The sequence below is a fragment of the Neltuma alba genome, unplaced genomic scaffold (genome assembly GCF_004799145.2).
Source record: "Neltuma alba isolate B1F8T4 unplaced genomic scaffold, ASM479914v2 tig00012255_pilon, whole genome shotgun sequence".
NCBI classification, from domain to species: Eukaryota; Viridiplantae; Streptophyta; class Magnoliopsida; order Fabales; family Fabaceae; genus Neltuma; species Neltuma alba.
In genome coordinates, this window is record NW_021636781.1 from 61,520 (window position 1) to 76,224 (window position 14,705).

At 37.9% G+C, this 14,705-nt stretch overlaps 2 protein-coding genes and 1 pseudogene across 2 annotated transcripts; all 3 read right to left on the minus strand.

The window, feature by feature from the left end:
• Positions 1–425: 425 nt before the first annotated feature.
• LOC114725585 (glucan endo-1,3-beta-D-glucosidase) lies at positions 426–4,284 on the minus strand. Its single transcript, XM_028912112.1, has 6 exons — positions 4,213–4,284; positions 4,006–4,111; positions 2,681–3,348; positions 1,275–1,601; positions 891–1,176; positions 426–775 (listed from the first exon to the last, which is right to left on the minus strand). Exons 1-6 carry the CDS (start codon positions 4,249–4,251, stop codon positions 738–740), a joined length of 1,464 nt encoding a protein of 487 aa, XP_028767945.1. The 5' UTR covers positions 4,252–4,284; the 3' UTR covers positions 426–737.
• A 902-nt stretch (positions 4,285–5,186) lies between these two features.
• On the minus strand, positions 5,187–9,852 carry LOC114725576 (cyclase-associated protein 1-like; annotated as a pseudogene).
• A 1,090-nt stretch (positions 9,853–10,942) lies between these two features.
• LOC114725564 (probable receptor-like serine/threonine-protein kinase At4g34500) lies at positions 10,943–14,157 on the minus strand. Its single transcript, XM_028912090.1, has 7 exons — positions 13,456–14,157; positions 12,598–12,702; positions 12,340–12,462; positions 12,056–12,226; positions 11,843–11,972; positions 11,551–11,760; positions 10,943–11,354 (listed from the first exon to the last, which is right to left on the minus strand). Exons 1-7 carry the CDS (start codon positions 14,004–14,006, stop codon positions 11,238–11,240), a joined length of 1,407 nt encoding a protein of 468 aa, XP_028767923.1. The 5' UTR covers positions 14,007–14,157; the 3' UTR covers positions 10,943–11,237.
• Between the last annotated feature and the right edge of the window lie 548 nt (positions 14,158–14,705).

Consider the following 14,705-nt stretch of genomic DNA (forward strand, 5'->3'; position numbering starts at 1 on the left):
TCCAAGTAATCTAGTGAGTGGTAAGCGATGACGGTTTCGACCATACCAAAAGGCAAACATATAAGAGAATCTCGCCAATCAGGCCAAAATTTATTGTTAGGTTACTTTTTAATTTGTATCAAGACTTGTGAACACAAAGCACTTCATCAGCTAACAGACCCTATCTATTGTCATGAGAATTTTGGAGCGATCCTAAATTCCAAAGTCAAAACCAACCGCATTTGGTTATGAGCATCAGCAAGACTTATGGTATGAACACAGAGAGAGTCTGCTAACATGATCGGTTTAACTAGAATTATCCTTTAATGTCGAGAATGGATATTTTAATACGTCTTCCCTAGCTTTTTAGATACAAGGAAACCTAACTAGCTAATGGTGTGGTAAGGTTTGAAGGTTGGATTTAACTTTACACTTATTGATAAGCATTAGTATCTAACTATTTGTAGTTTGATTTTCACTCCAAAAAACAAACAAGAAAGATTTTTATGCATGACAAAAACAAGACCGGGGCCTCCCATTACATTTTCCTCGCCCCCAACATAATTCCATTTTCCACACACACGACCTAAAAACGTTACATTCAATATTAAATAGACAAGCCCAAGTTTGGAAATGGAAACCCTTTACAATTAACTGATATAATACTGAACACAAACAGAATAGGGCAAAGCGACATCCCTTTATTCCTTAACTCATTCAAAATGCAATCTAATCAACAACATCAAGCTTTAGTGTTCTCAAGTACTCCCGCCAGGGTAAGTGCAAGCATTGTAACCTACATATGGACAAAGAAAATCAAGTCAATTTAAGGTCATGTACCCTATTTACTTATATTTCCTATGACATTATATACTTTATGGGAAACATTTGCAAGGCTAAGAAGAACTTACTAGGGTTTTGGGATGTGAGCGTTGCTGTCTGAGAGAAATCACAGTTCCAAGGATTTTTGCCTTGTGTTTGGTAATACAGATTCATGGCATAAGTAGCATGAGAAGCTACTGTGTTTGGCTCAAAACAAGCCCCTCCTGGTTGAATTGGTCCACAATCTATCCCATGGCCGCACGCATAGTCCAAGCTGGCCTGCAGCTGAGCATCTGAGACGCCAGCTTTCGGCACGCACCATCCCGATGCTTTTGTAGGTGCCGGCGTAACCGGAGCCTTAGGATTAGTCGGAGTCTATGGAAACAAATTAGAAATATATGTTAGCTCTAGCTGTGGAAGAACAAATTATAGTGAAGCAAGAGAACAATGCGATTTTAAGAATTGGTGATGACCTGCTGGCTGGTCTTGGTAAGGGAAACATCATAGGTCATGGTAAGATCAGTTCTGAAAAGGCCAAAGGAGCGTTCTGAAGTAGGACCAGGCTTGAGGTCTTCATCATAGAGTGCGAAAATGAAAGTGTCCACTGATTTTCCAGGCATCAATGGGGTCCCAACCAATGATCTCAGGTGAGCAATGAGGTTGCCATTATAGGCTTTAGCATTCTCCACACTTGGCCCCACCTCGTTGCTATCACCGCGCGACGGCCACCCTGTCTCCGCCACCATTATCTCTACATCCTCAAATCCCAAACCACTCAGTGCAGAATGTATAGCATCAACCTGTTCAAGATACAGGAGTTTGAAAGTTGTTAACTTACTTTAAGTGATCTTGTCTATGATTGGAATAACAAAATAAATGTGAAGTAACTAGAATTTTTATAAATATCAATCAAAGAGGCAGGATTGGACATGGGGTCTCATCTTGCTTGTTTTGGCTTGAGAAAGTGATAAGGTGTGGCCAAACAGGCATGTGCAACAATTATTGTAACTTTGAAAAGCACACAGTGAATAACCAGCCTGTCATGGAGCAATTATTACTAGCCCCACCTCAAAGGGTAAAATCTAATACAAATGAAACTTCAGATATAAACTCTTTACTTGAAACTTTTATGTGAAGCAACTGGACAGTGTTACTGTACTAGATTAGTATGAACTACGAACAGAGACATCAATGATGACTCCATAATCAATCGTAATTCTTTTCCTGGAATGTTTAACTTGTTCCCACGTAAGACTCCACCATCAGATCGATGATTAGCTATCAATCATATGTGAAACACGAAGTCGTTTGATAGAATTATCACGTTCAACACAGTAAGATTCATAATGATCCACTAGTTCTCAGTAAGATTCATAGTAGTTTTTTGGAAAAAGAAATATAAGTGACACCGACAAGAGAATAGGTCGAAAACAGGCCACAATCATACTCGGAAATTGCACATTGAAGTGCCAAATTCTTACTTTATGTTATTTATGTTATTCTGTTCTTAATATAAAAACTAGTACAAAAATAATTAATACACATAATTAGTAAGAATATTTTAGAGAAGATAACACCTATTTATTACAAATAAATAATTTAGTAAACTTTTTAAATCTATTCAAATTAATTAAGGATTAAAAACAAAAAGACAGAAACCACGTGGTGTTGACGAGTTGACGTGGGTCTTACGATTTGACGACCATGGTTGTTGTCCATGAATAGAGTCTTCTCTATTTTTTTCACTTACTTTTGTTGACTCCCACGTCAACTCTACATTCCAAAAACATTAATTTATTTGTCGAAGAAAATAATTTAAAAATAAATAATCATATCATAAGACGAAGAAAAGCGTAGGAAAAAGGAGCATCTCACGGACCTGGGCATCAAACATATTGGTGTAACGCTTTCCATTACCCGAGTCAACCCGACCCGAGTTCGGTTGGAACAGGCAAAACGCCAGCGTTTCCGGTCTCGGGTCGCTCTGGTACGCGAAAAACGGGTACGGATTGATCGTTAAGGGCGATTTATTGTCCCTGTGAAACGCCAGCATCTGCTTCAATGTGTCTCGGAGAGCCGGGTTGAACGCCCCGGAAGAGGGTGGATCCGATTGAGTCAACACCGCCATCGAATGTACCGTCGATACTTTGATCTTGCCGCCGCCGAGCCCGGCCGAGTTGAGGGCGTTTTGGATATTTTGCATTGCCGGAAGGAGCTGCGAGATCAAACCCTGGTCGCCGGAGGTCATGACCTCGTTGCCGACGCTGATCAGAGTGATGTTGCTGGATGGGTAGAAGGGCTGTACGTTGGTCTTGACCCATTGAGCCGCCGAGTTAGGATCGGAGGCGAGGCTAGGAATGTCGCCGTTGCCGGCGCCGAGGACGATTCCGATTCCAGAGTTTGCGAGGGCTTTGATGATCGCAGGATCGGCACCGTAGAGCCGGACTTTGCCAATGGTGGTAGTCTGGAGTAGCTTCGCCGTCGCCTCCGGTGGAGGAAGATTGTCGGCTACCTGGCCATAATTCACGCCGATGAAGGATTGCGACTCTGTGAGAAGGCCAAGAAACAAAGGAAGATTCAGGAAGTTAAAAATCTACTATGGAAGAATTGAATCGATTCAAAATCCAAAGTTCATGCATGAGAAACGAAGTTTCTCAACTTCATGTGCTAGAATGAATGCAAGCTGTCACTTTCCCGGTAAACTTCAGAAAGATAGACCCTTCACCCTTGAAAAAGAAACAAGCAGCGAGGGGACAAATTTAAATTCAACGTTCGGATCGATTCAAAACCCAAAATTTACAGGAAACAGTTCTTACTCTGCAAGACCAGAGATAGAGGGACCCAAGAAGTTACACATAATACAACTGCTCAAAATCCAATATATTTTTTTTCTAAGAGCCAAAGGTTTTTTTTATATTTCAAACTGTAGAGTTACTTGTAACAGAAACACAAAGATTTGTTCTTGTTTCATCCACTAGAAATCCAGAACGAATGAATCGGTTCTTCCAACTGGCAAATGAGAAAGCTAAAAGCAGTCACTTTCAAGAGAAATTTTAGAAAGAAAGTTCCAAGAAAGCAGAACCACTTTCCTGCAATGAGGAGGCCAAAGCATTGATCTCAACTTTCCCGGAAAACAATGAAAGCTCAAAAGGCAAGACACGAGAAAGAAAGGGGAGCAAAAGAAAAAAGAAAGAAAGAACCAACCAGCAGAAGAAAAGGCGAGGAGCAAGAGGGAGAGGCAGAGGAGAGTGGTGGCCATAGCTTGAGGAGCTTGAGCTTCCGTAGTGATTGGAATTGTGAAGTAGATGAACTTAAAAAGAGACGAAAAACCGAATCCAACCAAAGTAAAGAAAAAGAGAATGATTATTAATTAATTAATTAATTAATTAAAAATAGTGTGAAAGAGAAGACCGGAGCTATTAGGAGCCAGGACGGTGAAGATGACGCCATAGAAGTGGAATTTGCGATGACAGAGACTGTAGTGTGATTTGTCCGATTGCTGGAAGACACTTTTGCATTCCACAAGAATCACCCACCCACCCACACACACACACACACATCATAATATATATATATATATATATATATATTAGTGAAACTACTCCGTCTAGTTCCTAATTTACCATAATAAAAGGGAATTTTAGACAAGTTTTCAGAAGTATGGTTGCAAAGAGACAAGGGCAATGTTAGACGTGTATTCGTTAGTATGTAAAAAAATACGACTCGAGACCTCACACCAATTTCATACGTGGTCATCGTCAAGTCAACACGATGGATAATTACGCGTGAAACCCAAAAGAAACGATTTTGGTAAAAAAAAAACTAAATATTTATTCCAAGAATGTGAGGGAAAGATGAGAAAGTGGTTATCCTTCTTCAGCGTCGAACCACAGTGGTGTCCAACTACTTTATCCTCTCATTCATCCCCACTCACATAAACAGTGCCCTTTTATTTAAACTAAGAAATATCCCATTTATAAGTAATTAAAATGTGTTTTTAATAATTTTAAATCTCAATTCAAAGTTGGTAGATTTACGTTCTTTATCAATTTATTATGTGAATTAATTCCAGTTTTTTCAGAAGCACGTGAAAAATCAACTACAGCTACCGCAACAAAAATTCGGCTGCTCATAGGCATTGGTGCGAGTGACTGGGAGTAGATATTTTATTATTGCATGGTGAAATCCCATTTCATTTTAAAAAAACAATAAGTTAAACAATCGATTGGTCATACAATTCTTCTGAGATGGTAAAACTGTGAAAGTGAGAAATGTAAGGGGGAAAATGTAAAAGTGAGAATTACCTTAATCGCTGTATGAAACATACAAGTCATTCATCCCAAATCTTAACGAGTTGGAAATTATGTTGTTTGAAAATGTGCAAGTAAAGAGACTTTAAATTCTATACATTGCAAATCAACATATGATGCACTCATACAAAATTTATAAAATGTTGCATTTTTTGAAAAGAAAGATCTAACTGAACGTCCAAAAGTTTTGGACCAAGATATTTTTAAAACATGAGAAGAGATTAGACACCTCAAGAGGAAAAAAGAAGAAGCTGTGCCCATGTTGACAGAATTGATCCACTTTGACAGAAAAACCCTACACATAAATAAAACCTTCGGGTTTCCAGTAATTGAAATCCAAGAAAACAAAAGCATAAAGATTAGGGTCATAGGCCACTAAATGAAGCCACACAGCCAGCGATCCGGGGGACTCCAAGATTGTCAAACAATGAATAATCTGTCTAAGCTCCAGAGTGGGAAGCTGGAGTGGTTACAAAATGGCCTTCCTTGTACAGGTGGAAGTACTGTTGGGGCAAAGCATGCTCCACCTGAAACGGAATTGGTAATTCATGTTCCTTGGCATACCATGTTCCGCTAATAGTATCTTCTTTTTGGTAAACTGTTCCACTAAAATACTACATCAGCACAATTTATCCCCCGTTCAACAGTTCTAGCTTATAGGAAGGCAAGGCTTGTCAAGCTTCCAATTTGGATCCTCTCTATGGAGAGAATCTTGCATTTTGAGCCTCAAGTAAGATAAAAGATAACTTGAATTGAAGTGCCTAAATTTGATATAAATATTCTTGATCTTTATCAAATATTTGAAAGATCATGATAAGATTCCCATTTCAATATTGCATTCTATTTTTTAAAATTAAAAGCAAGCAAGCAAACAAATAAATGAAATTAAGAAAATCTATAGACTTGATGAATTTGAACGTTTTCGTTGAAGGATTTTTTTTTCCTTTTAATTGACCCCTAAGTGATTTAATATTTTGACGATTTAACCTAAGCCGATTAGATTGCTAAGTGCTAATTGTGGCAGCATAAGCTTTTAATTAACACCATTTCTTCCAACAAAACCATAATTTGTGCTACATTTTCATTAAATCGATTAAATAACCCGTACCATTAGAACTACTTTTCATCATAAGAGAATCAAATTAGTTTCTTTGAGACCCACCATATGCTAATGGACAGCTTGAGCGTGTCCCTTTTATCGGAACGCTTGCATTCCTCTCATTCCGGTGGATATGCAATTTAAATTTGTGCATGCATTTGTGCCTCTGCCCCTTATGTGACCCCGCCTCAAAAAGTTTCCTTTCTTCAACATCCCTTTTTTTAGTGCTTCAATTATTCTATGCCTTTGTGGCAGCGAAAACTTTGGGGGCATGATTGATTTGATTTTAGCAATTGCAAGTAGCATGATATGCGATTTAAACATCAGAAAACTCAAAATCACTTGCTTTCAAGCAAATAATAGAACAGCAAAGTAAAAACATACCCAATCACCATCAGATGAGGAACCAGGTACCAACACATTGATTTCACTTGACTTGGCTGTAGATATGGATGCTTCTAACGAATCTTTGCTCAGATAAAGCTGGCAGCCAGAAGTGTTGTCCACCGATATTGTTGGTGCTGAACCCTATATAGGTGAAAGCAAGCATAATTACAACAAAAGGGATATTGGGTGCACCTCTTTATTCATTAACGTTGAGGATCAAGCCCTCCTCTGCATCTAATAAAGCTATCGTAGTAGAAAGCATTGTAATGTCATATCATACATATACAGCATATCGGATCAGAATAAATGAAAGATATGGAAGGAAAAGGAAGATGAAGGGGGAGTAGGGGTACCTGACACTGCACCTCAACCCCATTACAATTTACGATCTCACAGGCTGCAACCACATCCTACATTGTAGACACAGAAAAAAGAGCTTCCGTTTTCCTCAGTGTGAATAAATTCTAACAACTGTTACTTTGCACTAACCTTAAATAGAACTCCCATCTTTGTGCATTTGTCAACAGTTATATTGTTGATCTTCCCTGCAAATTGTTTAGAAGTCATCAAGCCACTTGCACCCTTTCTATCAAGTGATAAGTTTAAAAGCCACAGACCATATTTCTATAAACCAAGTTCCCAACCGGGGAGGAAAAGAAGCTTGTAACAAGATTATTGCTACCTTGGATCTGCAAAACAGAATTTTTGCATCCATAAATGTACACAGACTGTTTTGCATCACAATCCCCAATTACCAAGTCTTTTTTTTCGATTTGATTTTCAACAACCCACCTACAGCAGAAGAGAATGGTTGGCTTAGACAACTGAAAACCTGATGACCTTGCATTTCATACAGACTCAAATCCAATTGCATGTATAATATAAAAACCTACTTGCGACCCATTTGAAGTTCAAACTTCGGAGGACTTGTTTTAGAAGTTGCATTTGAAACCGCACGATTTTCTTTTTCACTAGTACAACTACCAACAATTCCAGTTCTATCTGCACGATTCTTTGTCTTCATATCATCCGTTACCTTTCTCAGACCTATTAGACAAATATTCTGGTTTTTATGCTGTAAAAGGTATTCAGGAATTAGAAGAGGAAGAATAACCCACCCGCAGTAACATTCCCAGAGCTTATTTCTTGGAAAACAGCAGACATCCCCTCTTTTGGCTTAGAGGATGAAGCCTGAAAAGATTCAGAACTAATGAGAGAAGCAGGAGGTGGATTTGGGGGTCCAGGCGCACAAGGTGCGGGAGCTTTTGATGGAGCAATCATTTGTCCTGCTGGGCTCCATACTGGACCTAAAGGATAATAACTCTTGACGTAATCCCTCAAACCAGGAAGATATAGCTCTTTAAGAGCTTTGATCCACTCAACATGATTTGAGTCTTTGTTTCTATATTCTACAAGTACCTGATTTACAATAAAAGAGGATAAGGTATTCATGGCTTTTGAAACAGCAACATGAAGATATACAGTGCATGTAAAGCCCGGGAGATTCATGCAAAATCATCGCACTTTATTCTGTACCGTAGATATTACCATAAGTAAGTGGAATTGCAGAATTTTAATCCCTCCTAATTTGTCTATGCAACTAAACACTGACCCAGCTGATCCTTTTTATTTACATTCTCAGGCATTACGCTGACATAAATTGTTGGCTCTTCAAGTCAATAAACATGCATATATTAACCTTCAATGAGAAATTAAGAAAAAGGTCATTAAAATTATCAAAGAACAAAACCTATTTCACTTAAATGAACTCCTTTATCATTTCCCCTCTATATAAAAAGAGAGGACCAGCACTTCGACGAACATAAATCACCGGGCTTCTGCCATGCATAGAAAGTACCTTGTTCTGTCAAAAAAAAAAAAGAGTACCTTGTTGCTGTAAAACTCAGCCATTTGCCAACTTTCCTCCACGTGTGCAGTGGGCATGCTCATACCTTGAAAAAACAAACAACAACAATAATAAAAAGGAAAATAATAACTCAATGTAGGAAAAAAAGAGGCATCACTAACCACAACCCTTCCCAGTAAATGCAATCCATGCTAGGGCTGAGAGACTGTCAACAGCAGCCTTCAAATGGTTAAAAAAATCAGATCTCTTTCCTTCTGTCATTGCACTAGCCTTTGAGATAACTTCATTCAACGGTTTCAGAAATTCGGCCAACCCAGCAGGGTCTGGTTTCTGCATAATTAAGATATGCAAGAGATTATACTGCAAAGAATATATGCCCTCAAAGCACGAACTATGAAATTCAATTTTTCTGTCGATCATAATACGTCTTGGAATTACATTTTACAGAATTTTAGCTACCTGAAAACATTATTCATTTAATCAGAGGCTGCGTCTACGAAAGGTCATTCTACGTTTCTCTGACTACTTTCAACAATTAGCTTCACCCTCTATTGATCCTCATTATTATTCCGGGCATTGATTATCAATTGGACTTACTAAAGTTCTGATATAAAAATCGCACAAATTACGTGACCGCTCTCTTTTGTCCCACAAGAATGGCATCTCCATCTCCAACATGCAGAAATGTTACATAATTTGAAAAAATCATAGAAACAATGATATTTGGATCCACATAAGAATTCCATGCCGATTAAGCACGTCATTACAATCAGTTTGCTTGCTACCAAGCTATTCATTTCAAACAGACACCTACTACCAACAAAGTACTTAGCAAGAACTACCATAATATTCATCACAATAATGTTGTCCTTAAGGATGCAATAAGCCTTGCATATTCATCAAATGACATATAAATCAGCTATTACGTACCAAAATCAACAAACTCTTAATAATATTTCCTCACCCAAGCCGGAAGAAGCAGAATATATGGCAATAACTTCGACGAAAGAATAAATCCATTGAGGGGCCAAAAAAAAAAAAGGGAATAGAAATGTCCTGGAAGCGCCAACCTGAATTCTCTTGACCTTGATCAGAAGTTCTTTCTGAACAACAAAAGCCTCCCGCAAAATCATTGCGACCTCCAAGACTTGTCCACCGATCTTCTCCGCGGTTGTGATTAAACCACCAACATACTGGGTCATTAGATCATCGAAAGCAACAATTGACGAATCCGCTGTCGCACCATCATCAGAAAGAGCAGCGTCGCCGTCGCCGTCGGGCAGCGGCTCGGGATGATAATAGAGACTCTAAGCGCGTCACAGCAGATTCCAACCTCCCTATGAGCTTCGCCTCCATGATTCAGAGCCGGTAAATCCCTCTATCACGCTCTTTCTGTGAAATGAGAATGGAATTGAATCTGGTGGGAGGCCTGGCTGGCCGTTAAGGCACTACGTTTTTTGAGATTAATTAATAATTAAAAATTTGGGTGAGACGACGTCGCGTGAAGATGAAAATTGAAAAGCCGTTGGTTTTGGCGCTTTCAATCTCCCTTTGCGCGCCGGCGTGTACATGCACGTGTCACTTTGCGATTGAATATTGGCTCTCCTTGTGCGATCAGTTCCGGACATTGTCAATAAACATGAGGTTAAAATTAGTGAAAGTAAAAGTGACCAAAGATGTGATTAAATTTTTATTTTGTCTGGATTGTAATTGGAGAATAGAAAGTATGTTGAGAAAAAATAAGTTAGTAGATAGATGAGAAATTATTTTACCAATAAAGAAAAGGAAAATAACTGAAGTTATGTATAGGTACGGTGAATATGTGCAATTTGGTAATTTGTACTACAAATTAGTTCTTATATTTAAGATCGAAAGTAATAATATTTCTTAAATAAATAAACTAGGTGGATTCCGTATAATACTACATTCAGTCTTTAATATAAGACCTTGTTCGACTTTTATTTTGGTCATAAATATAAAACTTCAATCCACTTTATCTATTATATTTATCTATTTTTTCAAAGTAATCTTTCTAGTAATAGTAGTTTTAACCAATACACTTGATTAGCAAGAATATTATTAGAAAAAAACACATATTTATTACAAATAAATAACTTAACTTATTTCCTTAATCTACTCAAATTAGTCAATTAACTCTTATATTTACGACCGACAAGAGTACATAGATAAGAAATTAAAAATGAACTATATTAAAGTCCAATTAAATGAGATACTTAAACACTATATTAATCCATTAACAATATTAATATGACTGTAATTTCTTCAAATGCAAATGGGTATATATCGCAATTTGGATCCCTTGAGTAATTTTTAGATAAAGAGATGGGAGAGATAAATACAAAAAAAAAAAGAAGCAAGTTCCAATTTTGTAGGACCCATATGTCAAGTGGTCTAATGACGTAAGGCTCACGTGATCCTTTTGGGTCTCGAGTTCAAGTCCTAGAGGAGACACTTCTGTCGGGAGGAAAAGCCACGAACCTAAACCGGATTAGCTGAATGATAACATCAAACAAAAAAATGGCCCACTATTATATGCTTATCTCTCTCATCAATTTATCTGAAATCATTTTAGGGGGAGATCCAAGTTATATGACATGGAAGGTACATTACATTTTTTACAGAACCTAGTAAATCTTCACATGATGATGGCCATACAAAAGCAAACACAAAATGGTGTTAAAAGTTCTAAAGCAAGCTATGAAATTTAGATGTTCAGAATCTGCATAATATCAGCAAATATTACAAGCAGCAATCATCGCCATCTTGATCTCTCAACCGCTTCCACTCCATGCTTTAGTGGATATGAAATTTTGCTGCAAACACCTGCATGAGAAGCCATAGGATCTCTCTCCCTAGCAGTCCGAAGTTCCTATAGAACAAGTAAGAACCTAATTAAGTATTTGAGGAAGTTGAAGTTAATACAATCTGTCAGTCTCAAATCTTGCCATAACATGATCAAGATTCCTTATAATATTACTTCAGTACTTGGCTTCAGAAAAAGAACCTAGTTCGTTGTAATACTTTAAATCTGCTTCCTAAATTGCAGATTAATGCTCAGTACTTACAGAACGGAAGGGAAAATCATCTGCCTCAAGCATATGAACTATTTGACTCATCTTTGGCCGCTTACAGACATCCATATCTATGCAGCGCAGACAAACCAGCAAAGCTCGCTTCAGTGATCTCGGAGGGGGCTTAATCTCAATCGAAGGATCTACTAGCTCATCGCCACGACGACTCGCCACCATTCCCTTGAACCAGTCGACCAAGTTCATCTGAAAGCACATCAAATGAAAATGAGTTTAAAAATTCCATAGTGCTTCTCTAAGAACTCAACAAAAGAAATTTGGAAATCACCTCAGCTGGCGATCTAGAATAATCAATGGGACTTCTTCCGGTGATTATCTCCATCAGCAGAACTCCAAAACTATACACATCATTACCTTCATTAAGCATACCCGTGCTCGCATACTCGGGCGAAACATATCTGCGAAAATAATGCATGCCTGAATAAGCCTAATTTGACATGCTTACAGGTTTCTTCATGACTCAGTTGAATAAATAACCAACCCAAATGTCCCCATTACGCGTGTAGACACGTAGCTTTTCTCGGATCCCAAGAGTTTGGCCAGTCCAAAGTCTGATACCTTGGCATTCCATCTTTTATCCAGAAGAATGTTACTAGATTTCACATCTCGGTGCACAACTTTGGGTTCTAACCCCTCATGCAAATAGGCAAGCCTGTCGCGTTATGTAAAAGCAGACACCAAAGTGAACAATCAGGGAGGCATGATAACAATTCTGTTAAGATGGGCATTTTAATTCTAGAGACAAGAACCTCAAAGAACACAAACCCTTTTGCCGTCCCTATGGCGATCCTCATACGTATATCCCATGTTAATGGGCTGGTAGGCCCTACCTCACCATGCAACCACTGCTCCAAGGTTCCATTCTCAACATATTCATAAACAAGAATCCTAAATGGTAGACAAACCAATTATGAACGAACAAATAAGTATGTTTAATTAGGAGTAGGTTCTGTTAATAATTAGTTTCATATTTTGTAAACTGGGTCTACTTAGTTTATCAATAAAAAGTGGACAGAATAATACCTTTGAGCACCTTCTGCACAATATCCTATTAAACCCACCAAATTCTTATGCTTTACTTTTCCAATAGCTTCAACCTCCACCTTAAACTCCTTCTCAGCTTGACCCCTATTTACAGGAAAATAGAGAGGAAAGAACCTTATTTCCAAATTTGAAGCAATCCTTTTGCATTTAGGAATTCTTATAAGGCTTTCAGTGTTTGATAGATAATCCAATGCTCAACTTATTAGTTATTACACTTTACTGTTCTGTTAAAAAGAAAATGAAGTTATGAAGTTATTAGTCTATGAAATTCAAATAAGGCCAAAGTAATAGTTTTTCCTCTTTTAGTGAACTAATCAGTTTCATAGACATCAAGATGATACTTCACATAAAAAGCAAAAGTTGGGATAAAGCAATTATAATTATAAATGGTATAATAAAATAAACCAAAGTTGAAAGTAAAAAATGGAAAAGTAACTACAGGCAGGCCAAAACGAAGAACAAAGGGGCCAATTTCACTTTTCCTTATACCCCTCAAAGCAGATTCCAGATCCACAACTGGTCAATCCATCTTCTTTTCCAGTTGGAGACTAAAAATCTTGTAATTAAATTTCAAAAACAAGAGCCTATTTCATAATCTGAAGGTGACACACACAGCGGGATCATCTGAAATTTTCTCTTAAAAATTGTGTATTTATATCAGCAAAGTCCAAACAAACAAACATGCACAAACATATTTATGACCAAAAAGGCTTAAACTGTCAAATTTAGAGAAGGATTTTGATGAGGAAAATTGAAAATTTAGTTGTTGGATCGATATAACGATAGGAATATACTAAATAATTTTCTGGGGGAAGAAAAATTTGACATTTCACCTACTTGTTGTTTAGAAGTTTCTTCACAGCAACAACAGAGCCATCTTGTAGAACTCCTCTGTACACAATTCCATAGCCTCCTTCTCCGATCACATTCTCGTCGGAAAATCCACGTGTCGCAAGGTTAAGCTCCTCTAAGCTGTACCAACGGCCCCACCCCATCTTCAGGCCGTCCACGGCATCAGTCTCATCGTTCCTCTGTTTCCCTCTCCGAAATCCAACATTGATCTCCTCGTCTTCCGCCTGCTTCCTCCTTAGATCACGACCTGGCTTGAGCTTTTTCTCTTCTTCAATACCAAGAAGATCCAAGGCTTCGACCTCCACGATCTCCTTCGACACCAACGGAATCACGCCGGAGCTTTGGCTGGCTAGCGTACTGGGTTTGGTGGAGCTTCGATCCCGGCGAATGCAGAGGAAGATCAGAAGCACCAGAAAGACGAAGATGAAGAGAAAAACACAAATAACGATGTAAAGTTGTAAACCCAGAAAAGGAGTGGTCTTGTTCAGTTCATGCAGAACAAAGTTGGTGGAGGAATGGTCGGAGATGGTTGACATGGGTTGAGACTAGTGGAGAAGAGAGCTAGAAAAGTGGCATGGGGAGTGTTTGGTTGATGAGAAAATGGTAAGAAAATGTTTGGAGTTTGGAAGAGCGAAGCATGGGAGAGAAAGGACGTCTGAATTCTGAAAGAAGAGAGCCAAGTGAGGGAGAAAGAGCGCCGGTGGGTGTCATCGTTTCGACGGAAAAAATAAAAAAAAGAAAGAAAAAGAAAAAGAAAAAGAGATCAAAGTGAGTTTTTTTTTTTTATCCTTGCCAATAAAACAAAAGCGAGAGTTGGGTTGTCCTTTTCCGGGTTTGGTACCAGAAGATGATACTAAAAACTACACTTAAATTTTATAATATATTGTTTAATAATAAAATTAATTTACATATATAAATATATACTTATTTTTGTTATCATATCAGTATATAAAGATCAACGTGAAAATATAAGATCTATAGAAGAATATACTGAGTTTTAAATGAATTATTCTATTTATAATTATGGAATATCAATAATACTTTTCTGGCCCTAAATATAATACCCTTATAGTGATTTAGGACCGGAGGAGTATGTCTTTACGTGTATTTAATTGTATGCGTATTGATATTGCATGAGGCATAAGGAAGATTTTTGGGAAGGAAAATAATGTATTGTACGCATTGGATAGTAACGTTAAATGTATAAAAGTAAAAAGATGGCAAAGACCAAACTG